The sequence below is a fragment of the Pagrus major genome, chromosome 8 (assembly GCF_040436345.1).
Source record: "Pagrus major chromosome 8, Pma_NU_1.0".
Lineage (NCBI taxonomy): Eukaryota > Metazoa > Chordata > Actinopteri > Spariformes > Sparidae > Pagrus > Pagrus major.
The window spans coordinates 7384521-7408865 of NC_133222.1; the positions used below are offsets into that span (position 1 = coordinate 7384521).

Sequence of the window (24345 nt, forward strand, 5' to 3'; positions counted from 1 at the left end):
AACGCGTTTGAGCCAAAGACGGCATTGTAAGGATACTTCAAGCGCAAACAAACACAATCACGTGTTTATTTTTAACGTCCTCGCGTTGTAAATCCTCATTTCGGCAAACGCCAGCTGCTCTTATTTTGAAGGCAGAGCCCCTCGCTTCCGTGTTTTCCTGCAGTTAATTGTGTCCGTCTTGACGCAGCCGCAGAAGGTGCAGCTCGTGGTTCCCAGTTATGTTATCTTTCTTGACAAACTCGTCGGTGATCAAACACCTGTTCCTGTTTGCTCCGAGCAAACTTAACGGACAGGAAGACACACCTGAAACACCGCCGCGTGTGTGTGTGTGCGTGCGTGCGTGCGTGTGTGTGTCACCCATCATCTTCCTCCTTGTCATGGTTTGTCTTGTCACACAGCAGCACCCATGGGAGTTAGAGGAGTCGCTCTTTAATCCGGGACCTTTAACAGCGACTGTATTGTTTGGCTGAGATAGATGCCGCCGGGCGCATTAGCAGCAGTCAAGCGGATCACGTCGCTTTTGTGTGTGTACACAGCCCGCAGGTGGAGTTCAACACACACACACGCACACATGCACACGCACACACACGGTCCATGCGCCATGTGCTGCTCCTGACCTGCCGTAGACCAGCTGCTCAGCAGGGGTTACTGAGTAAACCTCCAATCTCTTTAATTACCTCCTTCTCATATAGATAGGCTACTATAAAGCCCTACACCCCACGGCTTCAGATTAACCCCAGGGCTCTTATTTCTTTATTGAATTAGTAATTATTAAAACTATGCTTTTATCATACTGTATAAAAGCAGTGTACTTTGTTTATTGGTACATTTATCGTTAAATGATAAGAAGAAATACTGTAAGACACGTTTCCCCTTGTTGTTTTCATGTCATAAGAGCTGAAACAAGTCAATGAATTGATCCACAGAAAAAGGAAGGCAACTATTTTGATGATTAATTGAGAATTTTGAAGTTTCAGCCTCTCAAAATAGAGGTTTTGCAGCTTTTTAATGTTTTATATCACTGTAAATGTAATAGATCGGGCCCTGGATGGTCGACAGGGTTAGAGTTATAATCTGAGCTTTGTTGGGGGTCTCTTAAATAACTTACTTTAAGGGTGGAGACAAGGGTGTGAGACAGACTTCCTATTTGTATCATTAGATTCATCAAGATTTTACTGCTTATACAGAAACTCAGGTATCTCCGAACCCTGACTGTTGGTCAGACAAAACAAGACAAGTAAACATGTTGCCTTATGACCTTGGCAACTTTGAATAATCATTTTTTTTCTTATTTTGCTCTATTTCCTAATGTTGAGTCGATTAATTGAAGCTTAATAATCAAGAGAATTATTACTTTCTTGACCTTGGGTAAACAATCTCACCAGCGGGACCAATGTAGTATCAGTTCTGAACCCTTAACTGCAGTATCGTTTAATTTAAATAGTCCTTTTCTGTCCTAGATGGTGTAGTGCGAGAATTAGTTGTATTTTGCCGCGATGCTTTAAATGTGATGTCCTTAAATGTACTCCTGGATCCCTCAAATGTAAACTGTAGTAGCCTGTGGAATGAATTTGTACCGAACACTCTTCATTGTTTACATACCGAGAAAAATGGGACTGAAGAGGTGGACGAGCACACAGGAAATTATTTTCTTCCAGCGGTTAACAGGCTCATGTTTCAGCTGAACATACACCTAACAGCCAGAAGACAGGTACACACACTGACACAGAAGACAGAAGTAATCGCAGGAATAAATCAACTACTTTTCTCACTGCTCCGATCGAATCCATACAGTTATAATAAACGAGGAAACAATCCATAAAATCTGTCGGCAACCTTCTGGCTCAAACCTCTCCTGGACTCTTTCATCTTTGTTTACGACAGCGATAGTTGTTCTGCTGGTCTTCTCTCACAGCTCACACCTCAGCTACACTCTGCACTTTTACGCTTTACACAGCCAACAGCAGCCTGTCAGGCCAGTCTCCGTGCATCTGCTAGTCTGCATTGTCTTCATACACCTTTGTGCAGCCAGAGTGTGTCTGCGTGTGTTCTCCCCCCCTCATGTTTGTTCAGATGGTTGAGGTCTAGCCACCGTGGTGTCGGCACCTGGTGAGCAGAGGCGTCCTCAGGCCAGAGGAGGAGGAGGAGGAGGAACTGGCTGTCAACAGTCTTACATGACCCTCTGTATACACTCCCACCACCGACGCTGATCACACACACTCTCACACACACAAACTCCTGCGGGCAAGAGTCAGACGCAGCAAGGCGCCGAAGCAAACCGAGACAGAGCAAGATTGGTTTGCCTCAGATTGTTTTATCTTTTTGCGTCATCTCCGTATCAGAGAGGCAAGACTGAGCCACACGCCTGCAGAAGAGATCGATGACACAGAGGGGGAAAAAACAGAACTGTAGCCGGCGTGATGGGGGAGGCTGTCGAGTGAGTGGTTGGAGGCCGGGGGAAGAGATAGCGAGGAGGAAATGACAAGGCAAAGAAACGATAACGCGGGCCGATAAGAGAAAAGTGTCAGGGTCCCAAAACGGCTGCTATTTATATCTTCTTTCTGTATCTGACAGACAGTGACAAGATACTCGTAGACAAGTACGCTGATTAGAGAAATGGAGAAGGGGTCACAGAAAGAGGAAGAGCGCCCTGCAGCCAGGAGGCCTGAGTTCACGGGAGGAGAGAGCAGAAGAAGAAGAGCTTTTCCAGTGTAGCCGTCCCATCTTTGCTGACAGTCCACATTCTGCTCTAAGCTGTGGCGGCGATAATTTATAGACCTTTCACTAACATCTCGACTCTGTTATGATTGCACAGTAAACATGGCTCAGCTCTGGCAGACACACTGTTTAATATGAACCAGAGTAATGACTGCTACACTTCCTTCATTGTTTCTTTCCCCGCTGTGTGCTCCTAATTCTCTCATCCAGCGTGTCTTTGGATGTAGCTTCCTGTTTTTTTTTTGTTTTTTTGTCTTCGCTGGAGGTGTTGGTTATTACAGTATGTGGTTTTTCTGCTCCATTTATCCCAGAACCATAAATGCGTGCTGGCTGTTTGGTCCCGAGGGGTCACATGCATACGTTTTTGTGATGCACGGTGCCTGAATCCTGAGTCAGCTGATTGTGTATGCGCCTCTCTTTGCATGTAGGCTGCTCACACACACACACACACACACGAGCGTGTTTTGGTTGATGTCATTGTTCTGTTTTATGCCGTTTTTTCTGACGTTTATGGTCATTTGCGTGCCCATTTCTGTGTTCGTGAGTGTGTGAGATGTTGGAGTGGGAGAGTGTGTTCGTTGTTTATGGATTGTAAGGAAGTGTTAAGTGTTTCTGTGTGAGCTGCAGAGTGACTGGAGCTAGTAAAGCCATTTAGCAGCCCCTGGAGTAACCCTGGAGACTGCTGTGTTGACGCCACTCTGACTGCTATTACAGACAAGTTTAAGAGGCTGTAAAACATTTGGCTACTTTTCCTCTCCCTCTTTTTCTGCCCCTCTCTCTCTCTATGTGTCTCTCTCTCTCGCTGTGTGAGTGTGTGTGTGTGTGTGTGTGTGTGTGTGTGTGTGTTTGCGTGCTTGTCAGAGGAATTTGAAAAAGTCTGCCAGCTATTGTAGCTGCAACAGTAGCTGTTGTTGCGATTATTATCAGCTGTAGGAGCACAAATAATAATGTCTTAAAACTTAAATAGAGCACATTCAGTTTATGTTAAGAGAATGTGTGTGTGTGTGTGTGTGCGTGCACTAATTATTGGTCTAATGTTGGGTAACTGTTCGTAAAGACAAATGAGCAAAGTCAATCTAATGTCTAAGTGTTAGCATAGCAGCCGTCAAGAACACACACACCCAGACATGCCAATGTGATGAGGGTTAATGAGTAGGTAGTGTGTTACAACCTCTTCTTCCATCTTAATGACCCATCCCTACACACACACACACACACACACACACACACACACACACACACACACACAGACACACAGACAGACATTGTGCTTTTTAATGAGCTGACAGGGCAGAGCAGGTCCCCCCCCCGCCTTCCTCACAGTCCCCCTGTGTGGTGGGTGTTTGCCTGTTTGTGTGCATGTTTGAGAGAGAGAGCGACACCACAAAGGTGTCAAAGACACAGGCCTCAACATGTACTATATCACTTACATCATGCTGATCAGAGTGTGATTATGTATGTTTGTGTGTGAGTGGATGAGTCACACTCGGGGTGGTTATATTATTAGTTTGTAGCGTGTGTTTGAATACTTGATTGCGGCTCTAGGGACAGTCAGTGTCAGTGGGTCAGTCTGTCCAACTCTTTTCACTGCTGAGTGAAGTGGACTGACTTTGGTGATCCCCTGACTTTCCATTTAGCGCCACAAGCAGGTCCAATTTTTACACGTCAGGGTCCTCACAAAGTCTTGAACATTTGGAAAATGCTTAATTTCAACCGTACAATCCTGGCACCATATTTGATTTTGTCTCCTGGTGTCAAAATGAGCAGTTAACATAAACTTTTCACAAAGTAAATATACTGATGGCTGTGGGCATAAAGGGATTCTGTAAACTTGAATTAATGCAATTGCATTTATCGTCACAATTTATGATAAAGGCTTTGAGAGTCTGGAAATTGTTGGTTTAGTTACCTTGAAAGTGCTTGAGAGGTGCTTGAATTTCCCTTTTTTAAAAAGCTGTACATATAGACACCTGTTAGGAACTGTACCTGTGACAGTTTACCTTGAAACTAATTTCTTTTACTTTGGCTAGTTAGCCACATGCTTGCATTAGCATGCTAACAAGTTTAATGTTACATATAAAGCATTTGTTAGCACGAGGTTGTCTACAGTCAGCTCAAAGCACAGCTGAGGCTGATAATGGAGAGCCAGACCCTCAAGGTACTCTCAGATTTTATGTAAAATTCAACATTTCACCTTGTTTTATTTATCTAAGTGTCAAAGCCGTCCTGTTTAATCACCCCAAACAGCCAATGTACCAGCTGTGCACAGTCATCAGCTGTAGCTGTTAGCTCGCTAGAAACTAACACCCTGACCTTGTGTGAGTGAAGTGTGGCCGTGTGTTTGTTTGACAGCTCAGACTGATCTCAGAACCTGCCCTTTCTGTTATTTTTCTCCAGCCCTCTCATTTTTAATGCGTTTGATTATGAAGAGAAGTCGTTCAGCCTCAAGATGAGCACAAATGTCTGCTTGAACATTAACATTTGTTGACGTTACTGCTTCGGTGCCAAATGTTATCATTTTTGTAGTAACGTTATAATATGTTTGTATATTTCTCGCAACGTCTGTATGTTAGCTTGTTTGTTACATGATAACTGTAATCATGTTAGCATGCTAACACTAGCAAAATACAAGGTAACAGCACTTTTTCACAGAGATTGCACAATACCGCCGCAACATAGATGCTAATGTACGCTGCCTCTGTTTTTGTTTTGGTTTTACACTGAACAAACAACGTTCCACAGGCAAAAGAGACTTTTAACACAACAGTGGCAGCGTCTAGTCTTATGTTTTACCTACACCTCAGGAAGCGCCTTCTTAACGATGACAGTGTCATAACATGGCAGTCACAGTCATTCACCATCCTGACTTATGGCTGTTGATATCATCCCCGTCGCCTAACCAGTTTGCAGACGTTTCCGGTTGCTGTTCTTCTCCTCTGCGTTAGCTGCTAACTGCTCTTAGCTTGCTTTTCAAATGCCCTGCTTGTTGGTCGCACACATAACACGCCGTCAAAAGAGACGGACAAGCCGAGTCTTACGTGTCTTATAATGGCCACCGTTTAGAGGACAGAAAACAACATGGCACTGGCATCATTTCCTGCCCCAGTAATGACATGATTAGCCCCTCTTTTAACCCCTTGAACAGTTTTTCTTGTGTGCTTTGAGCGTTGGAGCCGTTTATTCAGCCATTACTTTAAAAAAAAATGTCTTAATTTGTATTTAGGGCTGTTGTGTGTGATTTACCCCGCAACCCCCTGCTGTCCAGGGCAGTAGGAGGTCAGAGGTGAAGGGTGAAAGGTCACTGTCAGAAAACCTCCCCTCCCCCACATCAGCCGTGTCCCTAAAGCAGACAGAGCTGACTAGCAGAGAGACAAAGTGATGGATGGAGGGTTAACACACACACACACACAGCTCAAACCACACACCCACCCTCCCAGTCATCACCATAAACCCCCCCTCCTCCTCTTTCTACTCCCCACCTCCTCCTCCTCCTCCTCCAGCCCCCCCAACCACCATCACCACCACCTTCCACCCTCCCGGGAGCGCGAGCCAAAAGGAGGAGGGATGAAGAATGAGGAGAGAAAAGAAAACGACAGAGAGCGCAGTTTAAAAGAGAGAGAGAGGGACAGCTAAGGAGAGAAAATGGAAAGATAAAAAGAGTGACAGAGACGGGAGAAGAGAGGAGGAGGTGGAGGAGGAGGAGGAGGTGGGATGGAAAGGGTGATAGATGGGGAGATGGAGGAGGGGGGGGGGCGATGGATGGAGAGGAGGAGGAGGAGGAAGAGGAGGGGGGGGAGTGGATAGAAAAGAGGTCACGTGACCACGTAGCAGCTGCAAGGCTGAGAGGGAGAGAGAGAAAGAGTCTCACAGAGGAGCAGAAAGACGGAGCAGGAGGAGAAACAGTGAGCGGGAGGGTGAGTGTGTCTGTTTGCATGTTTGAATTATGTGCACATGCATATGTTAGGATGTGTTCTTGTGAATGACACGGAGAAAATATCAGAGGAAAATAGCCCCGCGAGGGAAAAGAAAGGAGGGAAAGAAAGCAAGAGACAAGAGAGAGATTATGTGTGTTGGCTTTTGTTAAATAAGCACCAGTATGCTGAGATAAACGAGAGAGAGAGAGAGAGGGGAAGGAAACAGAGAGTGAGTAACAGAGGAGGGAGGAGGAGAAAGAGTCGATAGAAACTGTCTTATCATCTCTCCCTTGACTGCTGGGCTCAGCAGAGACAGAGATATAGACACACACACACACACAGACACACACAGCCTGTCAGGATCTGAGCTTTTTACTTGCCTCATCTCTCTTTTCCCTTTCTGTCCGTCCGTCTCAATTTCAATTTGCTTTATTAGCGTGACATGTAAATACATGAGACTGAAGAAAGAAATGATAAGTGTGCCCGAAACAGGTTATATAAGAGAAGAAGAGTGATCATACGTGTCAGAAGCTGCATGTATGTTAACTGTACACGTTACACGCATTTAGATGCAGGTTGACAAGTTATCTGAAACTGGGGGAAAGGAGGCTTTTCATCAACTTTGCAGGAACAGCTTTTGTCAAAACTTTGATGATATTTAACTCGAAGCTTTCAGAAGATGTGAGCCGATACGTTTTCTCCGACGGGTCTACACGATTTCATATAGCGACCTCTGTCAGTCTCCACTTTTACTTTGTTAAGCTCTGGCTTTGGTTCATTTTTGCTCCCTCCTTCATAAATCTTCTCCTCTCACTCCGCTCGTCGCTCGACAGCTTCCTCTGCCTGCTCTTGCTCACACGTGTGAAAGCTGGCAGGCAGAAGGTAGACAACTAATCTGACGTGTGCGAATACGAGATTTATGAGACTTTTGATGAACAAACTCTCCAGATCCGACCGCCTTTTATTCCTTTTTTTCTTCAAAACCGCCCGCGAGATGAGCAGAACATTCAATAAATGGTGTTCCAGTGTGTGTGTGTGTGTGTGTGCGCGCCTATGAATTTTTCATGAGTGTGTTTACTGCTTTGGCTGTTTGTTTGCTCTTCCTGTGGTATATGTGTGTGTTTGAAAGGTGTGTGTGTGGTGGTAATGAGGTCATTGCTGTAGCAGTCAGGGGGGGCTGCTGGCTAATTCCAGCTGTAATTAACATTAGTGGGTCAGTGAGAGGGTAGAGGGTGAAGACAAAGGTTAGTCCAACCACGTTTGCTCTAAGTGCGTCCACTGTTCAGTAAATCGATGGGTTTGCTAGTTGTCTCTGTGGTCGTGTGTGTGTGTGTGTGTGTGTGTTGCTGTGTGTGTGCACATGCTTGCATCTGTGCGAGAGTGTAAAACTGCAGTGATACTTAATAATGTTTGCGTGTAGACACTGCCGGGTTTCTTAAGATGTGTTGACTGGCTCCCTCGAGGAAATGTGTGCACTCATGTGTGTGATTTGCTATTAGGGTCACCGCTCTATTTGACACAGCTCTACTCCCTCCGCTCTGTCTCTAGTGGAGCTGACCCACGCGTATGCGCTCGCTATGATGTCCAGACACAAAGGGAGGCACACACACACACTTGTCCATTCTGTTCGAGCACTTGTGTATGATGACTTTCATCCGCTGAAGATATCAACTGTGTTTGAGATCTGATGCATTTTCTCACATTTTCCTTCTTTTTATAAAGAGGTGGTAATATAATTCCTCAGCTGACAGAAGAATCAAACACTTTTTCGCCGACTGGATCTTCACGGCATATTTTCTCCCCCTGTCTCCTCCGCAGGTATGAACCATGAGTCCAACAAATCACCATCATTAGGAATGATCTCCACGGCAAGTCGCACCACGGCTACTGTCAGTCCCCTCAGCCCACTAACCAATGGGAACGCAGTTGCTCAGTCTGCAAACTCCGGATTCGCTGCTGCCCTGCGTAAACTGGCCAAACAGGCCGAGGATCCCAGAGGTGAGCGGGGATTTAACCTTTTTTTTTAAACCCAGGCCCTGGAGAGCTAACGTGGTCCTGAACACACACACACACCGAAAAACAAGCACCTGTCAGATTTGTTCAACATCCTTTATTGTATCTACACCTTTTCATTGTTTCTGTCAACTCTGAACCATGAAAGCAAGCTATACAAACAAAATTAAAGGAATATATATAGAAAAGTAGACCTGTCACGATCATTACGTTATATCTTAAATATCTTATATTTTTGATTTAATTGTTTTTTTTGGACATGACCCAATGAAAAGTGGTATATTAACTGCCAAATGTGTAATACTTATTTAAGTGCAGTTTTTGCTAATGGAGCCCCAAGAGGCCATATTGTTTGGCTGTGGGTTTTTATTTTAGGAATTTTAATATTATTAAGAATTAAAAGTTTATTACTCTTTGAACGGGTGTACTACTTGCATTATTCTAATATTATACGAAAATATCATTGTGTCATTGGCAAAAAAATGGTCTTCAAATGAAAATGATATTGTTTATTCCAATTATTTTGATAATATAACAAAAGTAGTTATTGAGTCGAGCCTAGGAATACGTTTCTGTCCCTGTAAAACCGCTGCAAACAAGATATAACGCGTTAATCAGTGAGCTGTAGAGGTTCTGGCCAGGCTTACTGTTCCCCTCTGTTTCCAGTCTTTATGCTAGGCTAAGCTAACCAGCTACTCTCCACTAGGAAGCAAATATTCTCCAAAAATGTCGAACTGTTCCTTTAAGATGTGTGCGAGGTTTTAATGAGCTAAAACTGGTGCCGCAGCACATCACCACTGACTGTTTGTGTGTCATATCACAGACCAAGGTTGTGTTTGGTGGATTAAAACGTTACTGCCTAGTATCTCTTTGGCTGTGTGTGTGTGTGTAAATGTGTGTGTGTGTCCACTCTCAGCTCATTGGTGTCCTAATGAAGGTGTTGAATAAGGGCTGACCTATTCTGACCTCTCCCTCTCTGCCTCTTCCTTCATCCATTTCCATTCATCTCCTAATAATGAGAATCTAATTACAGTCAATTATAACAAGCTCTCACTCTGTCTCTCTCTCCCTCTCTCTCTCTCTCTCTGTCTCCCTCTCTCTCTCCCTCTCTCTCTCTCCCTGAGGCTCTCTCTCTACCTTGAGGCTCCATCTTGTTATTTCCTCCTCCTCAGTGCCTCTGGATGTGTTTGTGTTTCAGTGTGTGTGTCGGCTGATTAGTGAGTGTTACAGTAATGGAGTAATGGTAGAGTGGATGCTACAGACGACACACACCTTCACTGTGTCCCACCCCAGTCTCTTTTTTTAAAACCATCATCTATGAGGTCCTTCGTTCCTTCTCTCTCTATGTCTGATTTTTGTCTTTCTTCATCAGCGTCACACACAGACTTTCATCTTCTGCTCCTCTACCTCGTACATCTTTTTTACACTTTTCTTTATTTCTGTCGCATCTCGCCAGAAAGCTTTTCATCAAAATGATTGAATCACTGTTTACCTCGTCACAGGCCAGCGCACTGTCAGAATTGCTAGTTTCTCTTTTTCGTGTACCGTCTCTATTAAGACACGGGGGGGTTGTTTGATCCTGACATCTTTTTAAATCTGATGAGCTGAGTTTATTCCTGCGTCTCCCGCTATCATTAACGCCCTGTCCCTCCCTGCTTCAGGTTCTGCTGTCAGCGGTGAGTCGTCTCCAGTCTCTTCCCCGGCCACCAGCCACAGCTCGCCGGTCACCACCCCTAAGCGGAGCTCATTAGGGCCCCTCCTGGGCCAGACCAGGGGCCACGGCGTGCCCAGCACCCCTCCAGTAGTCACAATTGCCCCCACCAAGACCAGCAACGGCCTGTGGAGGGCTGACGGACGACAGGTAAGACACGTCGTTTATCAAACCGCCGTACCCCGAGACATCTCGCTCTGTGAATCTGAACTTTCTGTTCTGCTGTCTTAAAGCTTCTTCTTGTCTCGGCGCAGATAAGTCGTCTGTCCCTTTCTGTCTCCTTAATGTTGCTGCTCCCTCCATTGAAGAAATAGTCCCAGTGCTTGTCAACATCAAGCCATCCATGTCTTTCTTTCTTTCTTTCTTTCTTTCTTTCTTTCTTTCTTTCTTTCTCGCCCTCATTTTTTCCCTTTCCTCGTCCTTTCTTTCTCTCTCTTTCCTCTTACTCTCTCTTTCTCTGTCTTGTCTCATCCTTTCATTTTCATTCTCTCACCCCTCTGCCTCACCCCCGTCTTCCTCGCGCTAATCAGTCCATGTCTTTTTCAGCAACACATGAGGGGTTTGTAAAGAAACACTGGAGGCTTCAGAGACTGGCACCTATTGTGTTCAGCTTCCTGCAGTGTTTGTGTGTGCGCATGTGTGTGTGTATGTGTGTGTGTGTGTACTTGACCCTTCACCACAAAAGGCTTAGGATGTGAAGAGGGACCCGTGTATGTGTGTGCGCGTCCGTGGATGTGTTTGCTTGTGGGTGTGCGAGTGAATTCAAGGTGGGGCGAGGGACCAGGCCCCTCACACAATGCAGGGGTTAGCCCCCACAGTAGCCACTTCCCCCTGGATCAGAGCTGCCTTTCTCCCCCTTCACAAAGAGCACTCTGTGGCTCTGCCTGCCCGGGGCTCCCATTCAGACATTCAGAGAGAAAAGAAGGAGGGAGGGAGGCAGGAAAATAGAGAATAGGATGTTAAGAAATGAGGGGAGGGAGTGTAAGAATGAGCAGGGCTGTAAAGCTGTGCGCAGCTTCAGTATTTGTCCTAACTGTGTGCTGCTTGTCCTAGAACAGAAAGACAGAGGACAGGACGATTTAAGCAAAAGAAACACGCTGCTTGTGTGTGTTTATTGCTGCATCTGTGAAGGCCGTTGGCTGTCTGCGGGGGTCAGAGGTTAAGGAATGTGATGGCTGCTCTCCAGACCCGCTGTGTGTCGTCTCCAGTGGAGATTTTTGCTGAATGATACCCGAAACAATTCATCACCGGTTTGAATCTGCTTTCCATGAGTGACACATTCAAAGCTATTCAAACGTATTCAAAGCATAGATATTTCACTGTGGGTCAAGTGTTGTACAAAACTAAGGTAGCAGATCGGGTGGTGCTGGGAGAGGTCATTTGGTTGTGGTTTGTCCGTGGTCTGTCCTGACGTCCTCTGTTGCTGTAGCAACGAGATTTGACACATTATAGTGGACATGTGTGTCTTCTTCTCATCAACGTGCTGTCGTCAAAGATTTCCTGGCAGCTGTGTTTTAAAATCAGGGGCCACAGAGACTTTTTCTTTCATAATTACATGTTCGTTAGTGTATAATTACCTGTCTTTTATGTTTTGGGTGGCCAGTGTAGTGGAGGGTGAAACGACGGGTGTTCAGTGTATCCTACACACCGGACCTTTTAGGATTATCTTTTGGCATTTTGCGTCTTTAGCTGAAATGAGAGTGAGAAAAACAAGCAGCAAACTGGGACAGAAAATCCAGTTTTCATCCTTGCTAACTGTGTCAGTATTTACTGTAATGTTATATGTCAGTTCAGGACACATCTTTTTGTAATTTTGGTTTGTGTTTTTCCATAACTGTTTGTGTCATGGTGGTGATCTGAAGGTTGGAATGTGACTATAATCAATCGAGGATCAAATGCAACTTTGAGGCGACCGAATCCTCTGAGTGGGAAGCTCTTAGAGAGAGAGAGGGACAGTGAGCGATGAAGGAGAGAGCAGTTGGCCAGATATTAGGATCATCTTTCTGCTTTGATCTTGACCTGTTATGACATATCAGACCCACTTTTCCACTCCGGTGAGCCTCTGGGTGAAGCTCAGGGTTTTTTTTTTTACCCACTCACTCCTTCTTATTTCCCTCGAACTTTCTTCTGCCCAGTTTTAATCCAGCACACACTCAAAACTCATGGATATACATAGAAATGTCTGCTCTCACGCTGTCTGTCTCCCTGTCAGGTAGAGCCGAGTGTTCAGGGACTCGGGAGGGAGCGGGTGGGTGCCGAGAACACCCAGCCACAACTAGATAAGCGGACTCCGCCCACCCTTTCACCTCACCACCTGGCTCACTCCTTTGGGCTCACCCCCAGCTCCGTCATGCAGGACCCAAGAATACAGAGCCTTAGGTGAGTGCAACACACACTCATCGTCGGCCCACAAGTATGTTTATAAGAGTTTGCGGTAGTGCAGAACCCATTCGAAGCAACATTTGGATCAAAGCTGTGTTGTACTTGTTCTGCAGTTTGCCCGGGCAGATGCACCCTGTGGTTCCCTCGGGTGCCGTCCCAGAAGAGTACCTCAGAGCGCTCCGGCCCTTCGCCACCTCAGATGACCTCCGACTGACCTCTCTACCCATGAGTCTCGACCCTGCTGCTGCCGCCCACGCCGCAGCTGCTGCTGCCTACTATCATCCTGCCTACCTGCACCATCCGCTGTCCTTGCCAAGGTAACAACACCACCTTAAACTCTGAGTCATTAACCTCTACAAACTCGTGTCAACCACAGAATTTTAGTGTGAATCAAGACAAGACATGAAGAAGTAGTATATTGTTCCTTAAAGCTACTACAAGGAACTTTGGTATTTTGTTATTTGTAGCCCCTGTGGACAAAAGTGGGAGTGTTTCCACTGTCAAATCTCTTCCTCCTTGTTTTTAACTGGCTAACGTACTACTCACTGTAACTTAGTCTGGGAAAATGTAAACACAGGCTCTTTCAGTCTGCACGCTGACCCGGTGGCAGGAGTAAAGAATAACTAAATAGAAATAGTTTTTGCTGATAGTCTCTTTTGCTTATGTAGGTCACACAGAGGCAGAGTTTTATAACCAGTTAAAAAGTCCTTGTGGTAGGTTTAATTAAAGTACTGGACTAGGCTATGAATTTCTCCATGTCCACCTTTAAAACACAATATTGTATTAAAGATAGTTATTTATTGGCACAAGCTCCCGTCCGCCATGCTGCTAGCTATAACTCACATTGCATTGTTTACAATACCTCACCCAAGGAGGAGTCATGTGAAGTAATCATCCATCTAGTTGGATGTTCATGTAGCTCGGGTCAGCTCTTCAGCAAACTTATGTGAAGTTTGGAAACAGAAGCAAGAGGACATTAAATACGATGATCTGAAAAGTAGATCGTGGATGCCTTCAAGATTCACCCTCGCCATCTTCTCCCACACTTAGCTTTGTGCAGATGTAGTCTGACTGGTTTGCTATGTGTGCCTGTCACAGGATGGAGGAGTCTCTGTGTCTTTCTGCGCTGCGGTCGCAGTTCTACTCTGTGCCTGCAGGGGGCGCCTTCTCTCCTCTCCACCACTCCGCCCTCCACCTGCACCTGCCTGGAGGCCGCTATCCCGGGGAACTAAACCACACAGCGCTGGCTGAGAGGTAACACAAACACACACATGCAAAAATGCAAACATGTTAATTTGTTCGCTTCTTTCTTTCTTTCTTTCTTTCTTTCTTTCTTTCTTTCTTTCTTTCTTTCTTTCTTTCTTTCTTTCTTTCTTTCCTTCCTTCCTTCCTTCCTTCCTTCCCTCCGTCCCTCCCTCCCTCTCTCTCTCCTCTGTCTGCAGGGCTGTGTAATCTCTCTCTGCAGGGTAGGCACAGGTTGCTGAGTGTGTGATATTTTTAGCACACACCCCACAGTGCCTTCTATACACTCATCACACACACTGCCCTTCACACACACACACACACACACACACACACACACACACACATGCATATGCAAGCCAGTTCATACACTAAATCTCACGCACATGCTCATATAGACTTCTTCCTTCACCCCCGTCTCTCTTTTTCTCTCTCTCCGTGCTCTCTTTCATTTCTTTGAGCTCCTTTCTCAGTTTCACAATACACATTGTTTCCCTCTGGCATAATGCATGGGGGAAATGTTTGTGTTTGAAATGGATGGTATTTATCGGCTGGGTCTGTAATGGCTCCTGTGTATCCTGTAGGTTTGTTTGTGTGCTATTGATTGCTGGTGACTGTGTATGTGTGCGTGCGTGTGTGTGTGTGCGTGTGTGTGTCCTTTTCCTGTGGATACCTATTAAGTGTTCATCTGCTCTTGCTCAGTCATGCTGTGTATGGATTATTTTCCTCATGGTAAGTGGAGAGTGTGTGTGCGTGTTTGTGTGTGTTTCTGCGAGTGTGTGTATGTTTGGGCAGAAATGTTTGTGTGAGGTTCACCAGTGTGTGGTTAATATCTGCCTCATGTTGGGTGTTGCATCTCTCACCTTCTCCCCCTGTCTGTGTGTGTGTGTGTCTGTGTGTGTGTGTGTGTGTGCATACTTGTCAACCTCCCCCACAGGCTACAGATGGAGAATGAGCTCCGCCAGCGAGAGAGACAGCAAGAGCGTGAACGAGAGAAAGAGAGGGAGCGCGAGGCAGGGCTGGAACGAGAGCGGGAGCGCGAGAGGGAGCGAGAGAGGGAGGAGGAGAGGGGGAGAGAGCGGGAGAGGGAGCTGGACAGACAGAAGGAGAGGCAGAGGGAGAGACAGCAGCAGATGGTCAGAGCGGCGGAGAGCCACTACCTGGCTGAGCTGCAGGCTCGGAGGGCACCACCAGAGGACAGGGCCAGGCCAGGGGAGAGGCTGACCCCGAACAGACTGGGTACCTACACACAACCACAGCACACACACACACCACACGTGCACTCATGTATGTGTGTAATCATGTAATCACACGCATGACCAGAAACTGCTTGTAATGGCATTTTTTGTGAGCAAATTTTAAGTTCATTCAGTAAATCAATTAAAAAAAAGAACAGTATGGAGACTGTGGTGAGGAGGTGCAGGAAGGGCCTTTTGAAGGATGTGGGCTTCCTGAAACAATTAACAAAGGTCATTTATAACAAATATTCTCAGATTTATCCTTGAACGTTTTAAAATCTTAGTCTGATGCCGAGCGTAAAAAGTGTGGCTTAAGCAGGTTATAAGAATCTGGAATTTGTAACTTACACACCGAATCTCAAATCAAGGGTTTAGTCAGGAATTATTGTTAGACGGGATCACAACAGTGGTAGCGGTGACTCAAAAAACTACTTTTCTTACAAATAGCACCCTTAAATCCTGTTTTTTATCCTACTGCGAGGCCCAGTGTTGATACTGATTAGAAAATGTGTCTGATCCAGACCCAAATATCCTGACATGGTAATGCCAGATTGACCTGAAATTTAGTTTGGAAAGTACCATTGCTTATGATTATGGAGATGACCTGACCTCTCCTCGAAGAAAACCAGTATTTTCATTTGTATGCAAGAAATGTCACAATCTTTTTGGCAAATTTTAGCCGAACCTGAAACCAGCTTTCTAGATCTCACCATCAGGCCAAAAGGTCACCATCTTGAATATTGGATAATGTGCCTCTTGCATTTATTTTCCTTGCGTCAGATCGACAATCCCACTATTGTAAAAGATTCAAGACAAGACCTCCTGTTGTTCACAGCACAGTGGTCGGTTGTGCAGTAACAGTAAATGCTCTTGGCTTGGCACTTAGTGCTTTCTATGGAGTCATGAACATTAAGACTTGTTGGAACAATTCAAACTTTTAGTCTCAGTTCTTTCCTCACTCTAATTTTACACCTGAAATATGTCACAAGCTGTTAGGTTTCATTACAGATTACAAATTAAATGAAGTGTATTTATTGGGAATTTTAAACAGCCGAGTTAGTATTTTCTTTGTAATTCATCATCTCGTCCAGCCTTGTAAAAAGTGTAAGATTTGATGATTTATTCAGATTGAATGATGTCTGAATAAATCACAGACATAATCATTCATGGTCTCCACTGTTTCTCCAGATAAAACCAAGGACTCAGAGCACCCGGGTTTCCCAGCACCCAAACCTCTGTCCCTACAGCCTGGCCATCACTCCTCCAGGGGGTCTATCCCACATCCGGTGCCCAGCCTGGTGCCCTCTCACCTGGGGAAGCATCATGCTGCTGCTGCTGCTTCTGCCGGGGGGATCCATGGCGCTCTGGCAGCTGCCATGATGACTCAGAGGGCGAGCGAGGCTGCTTGGTTAACACGGCAACGTGGGCAAGGGCAGGAGAGGGAGGGTCCGCTGGAGATTGGCCTCAGGTCGCCTGGGAAAGGGCTGGAGCTGAGGAGAGATGGCCACAGGTGAAGAAGTCAACAGAACAAGCTTTAGAAAATAATTCCTTTGCAGTGTGACGACTTTAAACTTATTTTGCTTTTCATTTTTCTAAACAGAACCAATTCAGTCCATCACAACCCAGGCAGCAAAGATGTACCTCCCTGCCTCGGCGCTCCACCTCCCCTCATCTCCCCCAAAGGTCCCCATCATCACCCTGCGCCTCCGACTACACTGTGGAACCCCGCCTCCCTCGTCGACACCCCTACAGACTCCCGCAGAAAAATCAACCCTCCTACGCCGCCGAGTCGTCCACCTCCAGGGCTGACCAGAGCTGACAGACCCCCCCTGAGCTGGGGGGAGAAGCTGGAAGACGGAGGCAGGAGGAGGGCAGAAGGCACAGAGAGGTACACCTCACTGAGGGGAGCTAGTTTACAGGACGCAGGCTCCTGGAACAAGGCGGAGCAGGACAGAGCCCTCCAGAGCCTCTATCATCGACATCACATCAACAACCTCCACCAGAGATCCTGCGTGCCTCCTGACCTCGGGGGGCAGCGCCAGACAGCCTCTCCATCTCCGGTGAGGGAGCGACAGAGTCAGCCTCCCGACAACATGCTGGTGTATGACGAGGTGCTCCAGCAGCACCGACGGCTTCTCAGCAAACTGGACCTGGAGGAGAAGAGGAGGAAGGAGGCCAGAGAGGGAGGTGAGTGCGGAGGTGATTTATGAGCTTTGAGGGGGAGTTGTAAGCAGAAGATGATGACTGCAGTGAATGGTTGCTTGTGCCATTAAAACTAACCCATAGCCTTGCAATTTCTTTATGATTATAATTTCTCTCCTGCCCTCCTCTTACCAGGTTATTACTATGACCTGGACGAGTCATATGATGAGAGTGACGAGGAGGAGGTGAAGGCCCATTTGAGGAGAGTGGCAGAACAGCCACCGCTCAAACTGGACACATCCTCCGAGGTACATGAACAAAGAGGTCGTTTAGACCCGGTATTAACATGTGGCACGGGTCCTGGGACCACAGGAGGACAATTCTGACATGTCCATGTGTATTGAGTGACCACTTGTGATTGGATCACGCTCTGTATGTAAATAAACACGTACATCTTTCCACTTGCAAAGACCAAATGTGTTATTGTGTTGAACTGGTGGACCAAAAGTAGGAGCCAACTTGCTACTGACATATTTTCTACGCTAAGGAAGAAATAACTTAAATGTCCTATATCATGCAAATCTTCAGTGTCACTAGAAAACATTCTTTAATGTTCAAAAAACACAATATTTTTCTCATACTGCCTATTGCTATTCTTTTAGTGCCTGTCTCTTTAAGGCCCCACCCTCTGAAAAGCCCAGTCTGCTGTGATTGGTCACCTTTCACAGGTCTGAGCAGGCACCACCTGCTATGGTTCTGTTTCAGCCCTACTTTAAAATAAAACACAGGAAAAAGCCTTTAACATATAACAGTTGCCGAATTAACAAGAAGGCCAAAATAAATTTGAATTTGTTGTAGACAGCGTTTCACAAAGTTTGCAAAGCTTCTCCAAACGCACAAACTCACAAATTGCATGATTTTTTAAGGGATTCTGGGGATATTGCAATTACTACTTCAGTGGTGAAATCAGTTGAAACAGACATTGTGTTCACAAACATCTGCTGCTTACCTTGGCAGGTAAGAGAACCCAAACACATAATTTGCATTACAGTGAACCAAATGGAAATCAGACAGCATGTTTCACCTTCTTTCAGAGGACATCATAATGTGGCCCAGGACACGCTGCTAAAAAAATGTGGGCATACGTGACCCAGACCACCTCTGAACGAGATCTCAGTGATTGGATCTCACTGTGTCCTGGGTGCGTTCACATCTGTACTCAGAGCTTGTGATCGGATCACTCAGGACGGATTATAATGCCAGTTCTGAGCCATAGAAAGACTTTGATTTGAAAATAGTTGTTAGAGTGATATTCACCCTCCCAAATCTCTCTCTCTCTCCAAAGAAAGTGGATTTTCTGCGCGTGTGTGGTCTGACCACGCTGGCCCACCGCGATGAGCTTCTGGCGCGGAAGAGGAGGAAGAGGAGGAGGATGATGAGAGAGCGCAGCCTCTCTCCGCCGGCCGTGCGGGGCAAGAGAAAGGCGTCTTCACCTCCGACACCTACAACTCCCTTAACCACCCCGTACTCTGCCGAGCAGATGGACAGCGCCCCCGAACTGGAGGAGAAAAAGGACTTCCTCCTTATGTTCGACCTCTCGCATGTCAGCCCACAGCAGAGGAGAGGTAACAACCTGTTTCAAATCCACACACACACGTCCTACGTACTACTCTGCTCTCTTCACAGTTGTTCTGGTAACTCCCCGTGGAAAAATGCAACATGCAGTTTCTCTCTCTGTTTTATTATTTACTGAGGGTGTAGGAGGGTGAGAAGAAAATAAAGTTAGGGTACGTGTGGAGAGGAAGTTGTGGCAGCATTTTCTACTTTCTCCCAGCGAGGGTGGATTTGAACCCACAGCCAGTCAAAATATAGTATCAGTTAAAAATGTATGAATTTCTTTTTAAAAGATATTAAGCTAATGTTTTTTTAATGTAAAACTGTAGATAGACACATTTTAAAAATGGGTAAAATTAAATATTTAGATACATTTTGGAAAGTTTTTAAAAACATATGCACATATATATTGTATGAGAAGGATTTCTTGTACTTTATGTCACTAATACAGTCACCCTGCAACAAACACTGCTTTTGTAGGCTTGGATAAACATAAGGCTCATTATTTTCCATTACTTATTATAAGAAGTCTGAGAATTTTGATGATTAATTATGAACAATCTTTATAAACAACACAAAAATAAGGGCACACTCTTTGTTGTTTTAAATTGATTGTTTTTACGTCCTTAGAGGACACTGGTGCATAATCAGCAGCTCATTTGTGCTCTCTTTCAATTTTTCTATTAATTTTCTGTTACTGGAAACATTTTCTGATCTACTGGACCTAGTTTACTGTAAACTGCCGTAATCAGCTCTTGGATGAAAAGGGACATAAAATCTGGATGAAAATCAGTATAAACAATCTGCTACTCTGAAAAAAAACAACTTAATATTTTCAGGAGAAGATGTGCTAAAAACTGAAAATGATGAGCCTTCATTAAACATTAATTTTCGTAGCTGTAGTCTGTCTGCGGCGGTGTTGTACCAAACATAACCTCAAGTCACCGATCTGTTGACCTTTTTCCGTCAGTTCTTTGTGTCAGTCAATATTTTAAGTCCTATTTTCAAATATGAATGACAGGTGTTCTCATTCTGTCTTCTGCTCCGTAGATAAGGAGAGGACAGAGGAGCTGCTGAGGGCTATTCAGAGGAAGACTGTGACGTTAGACACTCTCAGATATAATCCTTTACCTCCGTGTAGCAGTCCTCCTGCTCCCTCAACTGGTGAGACACACACAGACACGGCAAATACACACAAACTAACACACACACACACATTTATAGGCATGTTTAAAGTCGCAAGAATTCTTCCTAAGCAGCTGTACAAATGTATTTTTAGGTGACTCCTCATCAGCTCCTCCACCGTGCCAATCAAACGGACATCTCTACCCAGACTCTCCCAGCCCCTCCCCTCCCTACCTTCACAAACCTAAGCATCTCCCCCATAACGACACATTCAAACCCTCCATGGACACCCACGTGGCCCGCATCCCTCCGCCCTTGGCCCTTCATCACGAAAAGGCTGAGTTCGTGGAGCCGAACCGGAAGCACCAGGGCCTCCAGAACGGCGTTGTCGCTTCTCCCCAGAAAAAGGAGCCCAATCCTGTTGTGCAGAACGGACGGACTCGGCCCTTGGAGAGGTTCACACCGGAGGCCTTCGCTCAGCACTTCCACCAGGCCGTGCTGCAGTCCACACACAACACGCTGCAGAACAAAGGTTAGCCACCCGCTCCCATAGGTGCATGACCATTAGGCCCTGAATTTTAAAATGACGCTGTTCTGCCACCTAGTGGTGTTTCTGTGCAGTGTCCTAGCTGTTGAAATCATAAACCACATTTGCTGCTTATGAAGTACTGTGCTAAAAATGGCTGAAAAGACTGACACAGCATTTTTGTCTCACTCTTTTCTTCACAGGAGTCTCAAATTGCGTCCCAGAGGCCGGCATGAAGGCCGCTGACCGCTCGTTGCCTCACAGCATCTCTCAACTGAAAAGCTCAAGTCTCAACCATGCCCCTCAGCACGCACACATCAACGGTCATCACTTCCATTTCCCTGCAGCAGGGAGGGACGCCCCGGGACCACAGGAAGAACTGTCCGATGAGGACGAGGAAGAATCTGGTCAGGAAGAAGAAGATGATGAGGAGGAGGAGATGGAGGAAGCTCCAAAGAAGTGGCAGGGTATCGAAGCTATTTTTGAGGCCTACCAGGAGTATGTGGACGGTGAGTCAATGTCGAGTCAGTTGCATGTTTGCTGAGGTTCCACTGAATGTTTTTAAAAGCCAGTCACAAAATGACTCCCATTGTAATCACCTGCTTCATTTATAGTTGAAGTGCTGTTACCTTCTAATCAGCATATCACCTCTGTTAGACTGTTTGTTTTTGAGCCGCAAATCATTGATGATTATTAGATGTGGCAAGATTTGGCCCTCATGGGACTATTTACTTTTCTCTCAGGGCATTTATGTGAAAGAGTTATAAGAATAGATTTAACTTTGCCTTGTTTGTGGTTTCTCTCTGTACAGAGTGGGGTTTAGAGAGGCAGGTTCTTCACAGTCAGTGTAAAAGACTTGAAGCACAGAATTACAACCTGACCAGAACTGCAGAGCAGCTCTCTCTCACTATGGGGGTAAGTATCCGAGGCCGTACCTGCATGCCTGCCTCTTTGTGTCTTTTAATGTCAGTGTCTTCTGCAACTGTCAGTCGGCTAATCGATTAGTCGATTGACAGAAATATAATCACCAGTAATTTTGTCATGTGATAGAAGATGGAAAATGCTTTTTTTTTTTGCTTTTCTCAGTTTTGTGTCATATTCAGCTGAGTATCTTTGAGTATTGACTGACAAAACAAGACATTTAGAGACATCACCTTGGAAACTGGGATGGACATTTTTCACTTATTTCTGACACTTTACGGATAAAACGATAAAACGATTAATCTAGAAAATAATCTGCAGATTAACAAACAATCTTTACTTGCTGCCCTACAGTGCTCATTTGCTGTGTGTACTCTTGTTTGTAAGCGACGCAGCTTAGTCTTGCTTCTCTGATGAGAGTCTTGTCCGTCCTCCAGGAGCTGGTGAGTCAGAGGCAGAAAGTGAGAGAGGAGAGGGAGAGACTACAGGCCCAGCTCGAGCACTTCAGGAGGTGTTTGACACTACCGAACATTCACTGGGGCAGGGGGCAAGTGAACGGACACACACCGAGGTGACCTCCGACACCCGCTCTCTGACTGATACGCCTCTGACAGCGAAGGATCAGTAACAAGAACAAGACAGACTGGAGCCAGACCACTCTCTGCACTCGAAGCACTTGAAGGAGCCGGTCCTTGTCTTGTTACGCTTCTGGACAGCCAGTTATGTTACCTGACTGGCTCCAGATTCAACTGATGACCTGCCAGGTTTGCCACGGTAGCTGTAAACCATGGTGACCATGTCGTCTGGGCATTCACACTCTCTCTCATTCTGCCCAGCACTGTGTAGGTGAAACAGCATCTCCGTCAGAGTTACTCTAACCACTCCTGCTAGTCCTCAGACAGCTTTAAGGACTTTCTACCATTTAGCTCATATTATATCAGTTTATTGACTCACACTAATGAGATGTTTCACTCGGCACAAATCTGTAGCCTCTCTGGACAGCAATGAGAAGAGACTTAAAGCGTACAGTGGTCACTTGGTTAATACTCAGAGAATGAAAACAGGAGTCAAGGAATCAAAGCACACCTCAGGCCTTAAACTTGACAGGATGCACTTGAAATGGAACTGGAGGAGATACTTTACGGTCCTCTGCGTGGTGTAATGTTGTACTGAGCACCGTACGTGACGGATGAAGCAGTCTGTGTGCTGGTAAAGGAAACATCTAAAAGATATTATCTATATAACGGCAAATGGTATCAATGAAGTTTTTTGAGGTTTAATACATTTTTCCATCAGTAAAGTCTCTCGCGATAGATGAAGAATTTTGTATGTTTTGTTGTTTTAACCGTTCCTTGTGGGGAAGCCATATGTTTCGTTGGAAACTGCTGCTGGTCAGAATTTTAAAAAAAAAAATGTTTAGAAAATGAAGGATGTTAGGACAGTCGTATTTGAGAAATGTTATGTGATGTCAAAAATGTTTTTTGGGGGTGGGGGGTGGGGGTTTGACCAAGATGCACTGGGGGATGGAAGACAGCATGGCATCAGTCTCTGTCTCACAACATTATCAAGTTGTCAGTTCAGAAGGTTTATGTCCTGAGCACTCCACATGCCTATAAATGTTGACGAAACTTGAAGAGAATAAAAATTGTGATTTTTAAAAAAAAGGCCTTTTGCAACATTCTTCACATGTTCTTAGAGAATTGGAAATACTTACAAATGTTTTCACCCATCTGAAGGTGATTTATTGTGGCATTATTGTGAAGAAGTTGAGCTGATTTTGCTGTGGAATCAAAAAAGCCAAAATTATTATTCAGTTCCATTTCAGGACTGTGTCAAAACTAATAAACGACATCTTTTCTCTTGATGCTCTTCGAGTACTTGAAACAGTTCTCTAATTGTTTTTAGGGGCGACATACACATCAAAATGACACCGTCCTTCTGTGGATAACAATAAACGACGCCATCTCTGCTCTTTTGATGAGATTTATTTTTGTTCAAGCCAGATAAAGCAATGTCACAAAAATTTATATTTTCTGCCTCTTTCCCTCTGAATATTAAAATCCCAGGAGCCTCGTTCCCACAAGCGCCAGTTAAAGTAGCAATGTCCCAAAATCACCTGACCATCCTGTTACCTGTTCCTCGACAAACTTTCTGTGAAATCCTGCATATTTGTTTCAATCAGTTGTTATGTAATGTATTATTTGGGATGTATAAGTGTGATGAATTATTTATTAACATATATTGCTGTAAATTCTGATGGAAATTTACATTAAAATATTTGTAAAATGTCTTCTGTCTGTCATTGTCGTGTATCTGGGGAGAGATTGTTTTCACTTCTTATAAATATGTAACAGTACAAGAGTTGAGATGACCAGAAACTTTAGTCATTTCTTCATATAATACATCATATTCAACATTTAGACATATAATGATTTTAAAAAGATATAGAGAAGAAGAGAAAAAGAATAGGCTGTGGTCTTTGAACGGCAGGAGCAGAGTCCATGTTCCTATAGGGAATAAACCGAACATTTATGTTTATTTTTTATCTTTTGCTCTTTTTAACCTGTTAAGAACTAAGCGTCTATTTTGTGTCTCTGCTCGATAATTAACAGAGTGTATCTCTGCAACTACAAGGTCTATTTGAATAAACAAGGTATCATAATAAAGGGATATATATCTATATGTCACTGGGTCCGAATAAATTAAGTTGGCAGCATAAACGAAAGATTTTTTTAATGAATGTCCTCGAGGAATGATGCAGCTGCCGCTCCAAATTTCTAGCAAACCATAGCAAAACAT

The 24345-nt window shown here is 45.0% G+C and overlaps 1 protein-coding gene across 1 annotated transcript; it reads left to right on the top strand.

Annotated features, from left to right (window-relative positions):
* The first annotated feature begins 421 nt into the window (after window positions 1-421).
* On the top strand, window positions 422-22980 carry LOC141001273 (genetic suppressor element 1-like). The gene is made up of 16 exons (XM_073472295.1): window positions 422-524; window positions 8451-8630; window positions 10307-10506; window positions 12569-12735; window positions 12852-13055; window positions 13837-13992; window positions 14918-15219; window positions 16407-16728; window positions 16819-17405; window positions 17556-17668; window positions 18706-18985; window positions 20025-20138; window positions 20254-20631; window positions 20829-21134; window positions 21437-21540; window positions 21984-22980. Exons 1-16 carry the CDS (start codon window positions 476-478, stop codon window positions 22119-22121), a joined length of 3600 nt encoding a protein of 1199 aa, XP_073328396.1. The 5' UTR covers window positions 422-475; the 3' UTR covers window positions 22122-22980.
* Window positions 22981-24345: the final 1365 nt, after the last annotated feature.

What these genes read in the sequence shown, in the direction of transcription:
- LOC141001273 (XM_073472295.1), top strand. Translation starts at nt 476, where the DNA reads ATGCCGCCGGGCGCATTAGCAGCAGTCAAGCGGATCACGTCGCTTTTG. An exon ending in CAGCCCACAGCAGAGGAGAG is followed by an intron (nt 18,986 to 20,024) that starts GTAACAACCTGT and finishes TCTGCTCCGTAG; the next exon opens with ATAAGGAGAGGACAGAGGAG. An exon ending in CTACCAGGAGTATGTGGACG is followed by an intron (nt 21,135 to 21,436) that starts GTGAGTCAATGT and finishes CTCTCTGTACAG; the next exon opens with AGTGGGGTTTAGAGAGGCAG.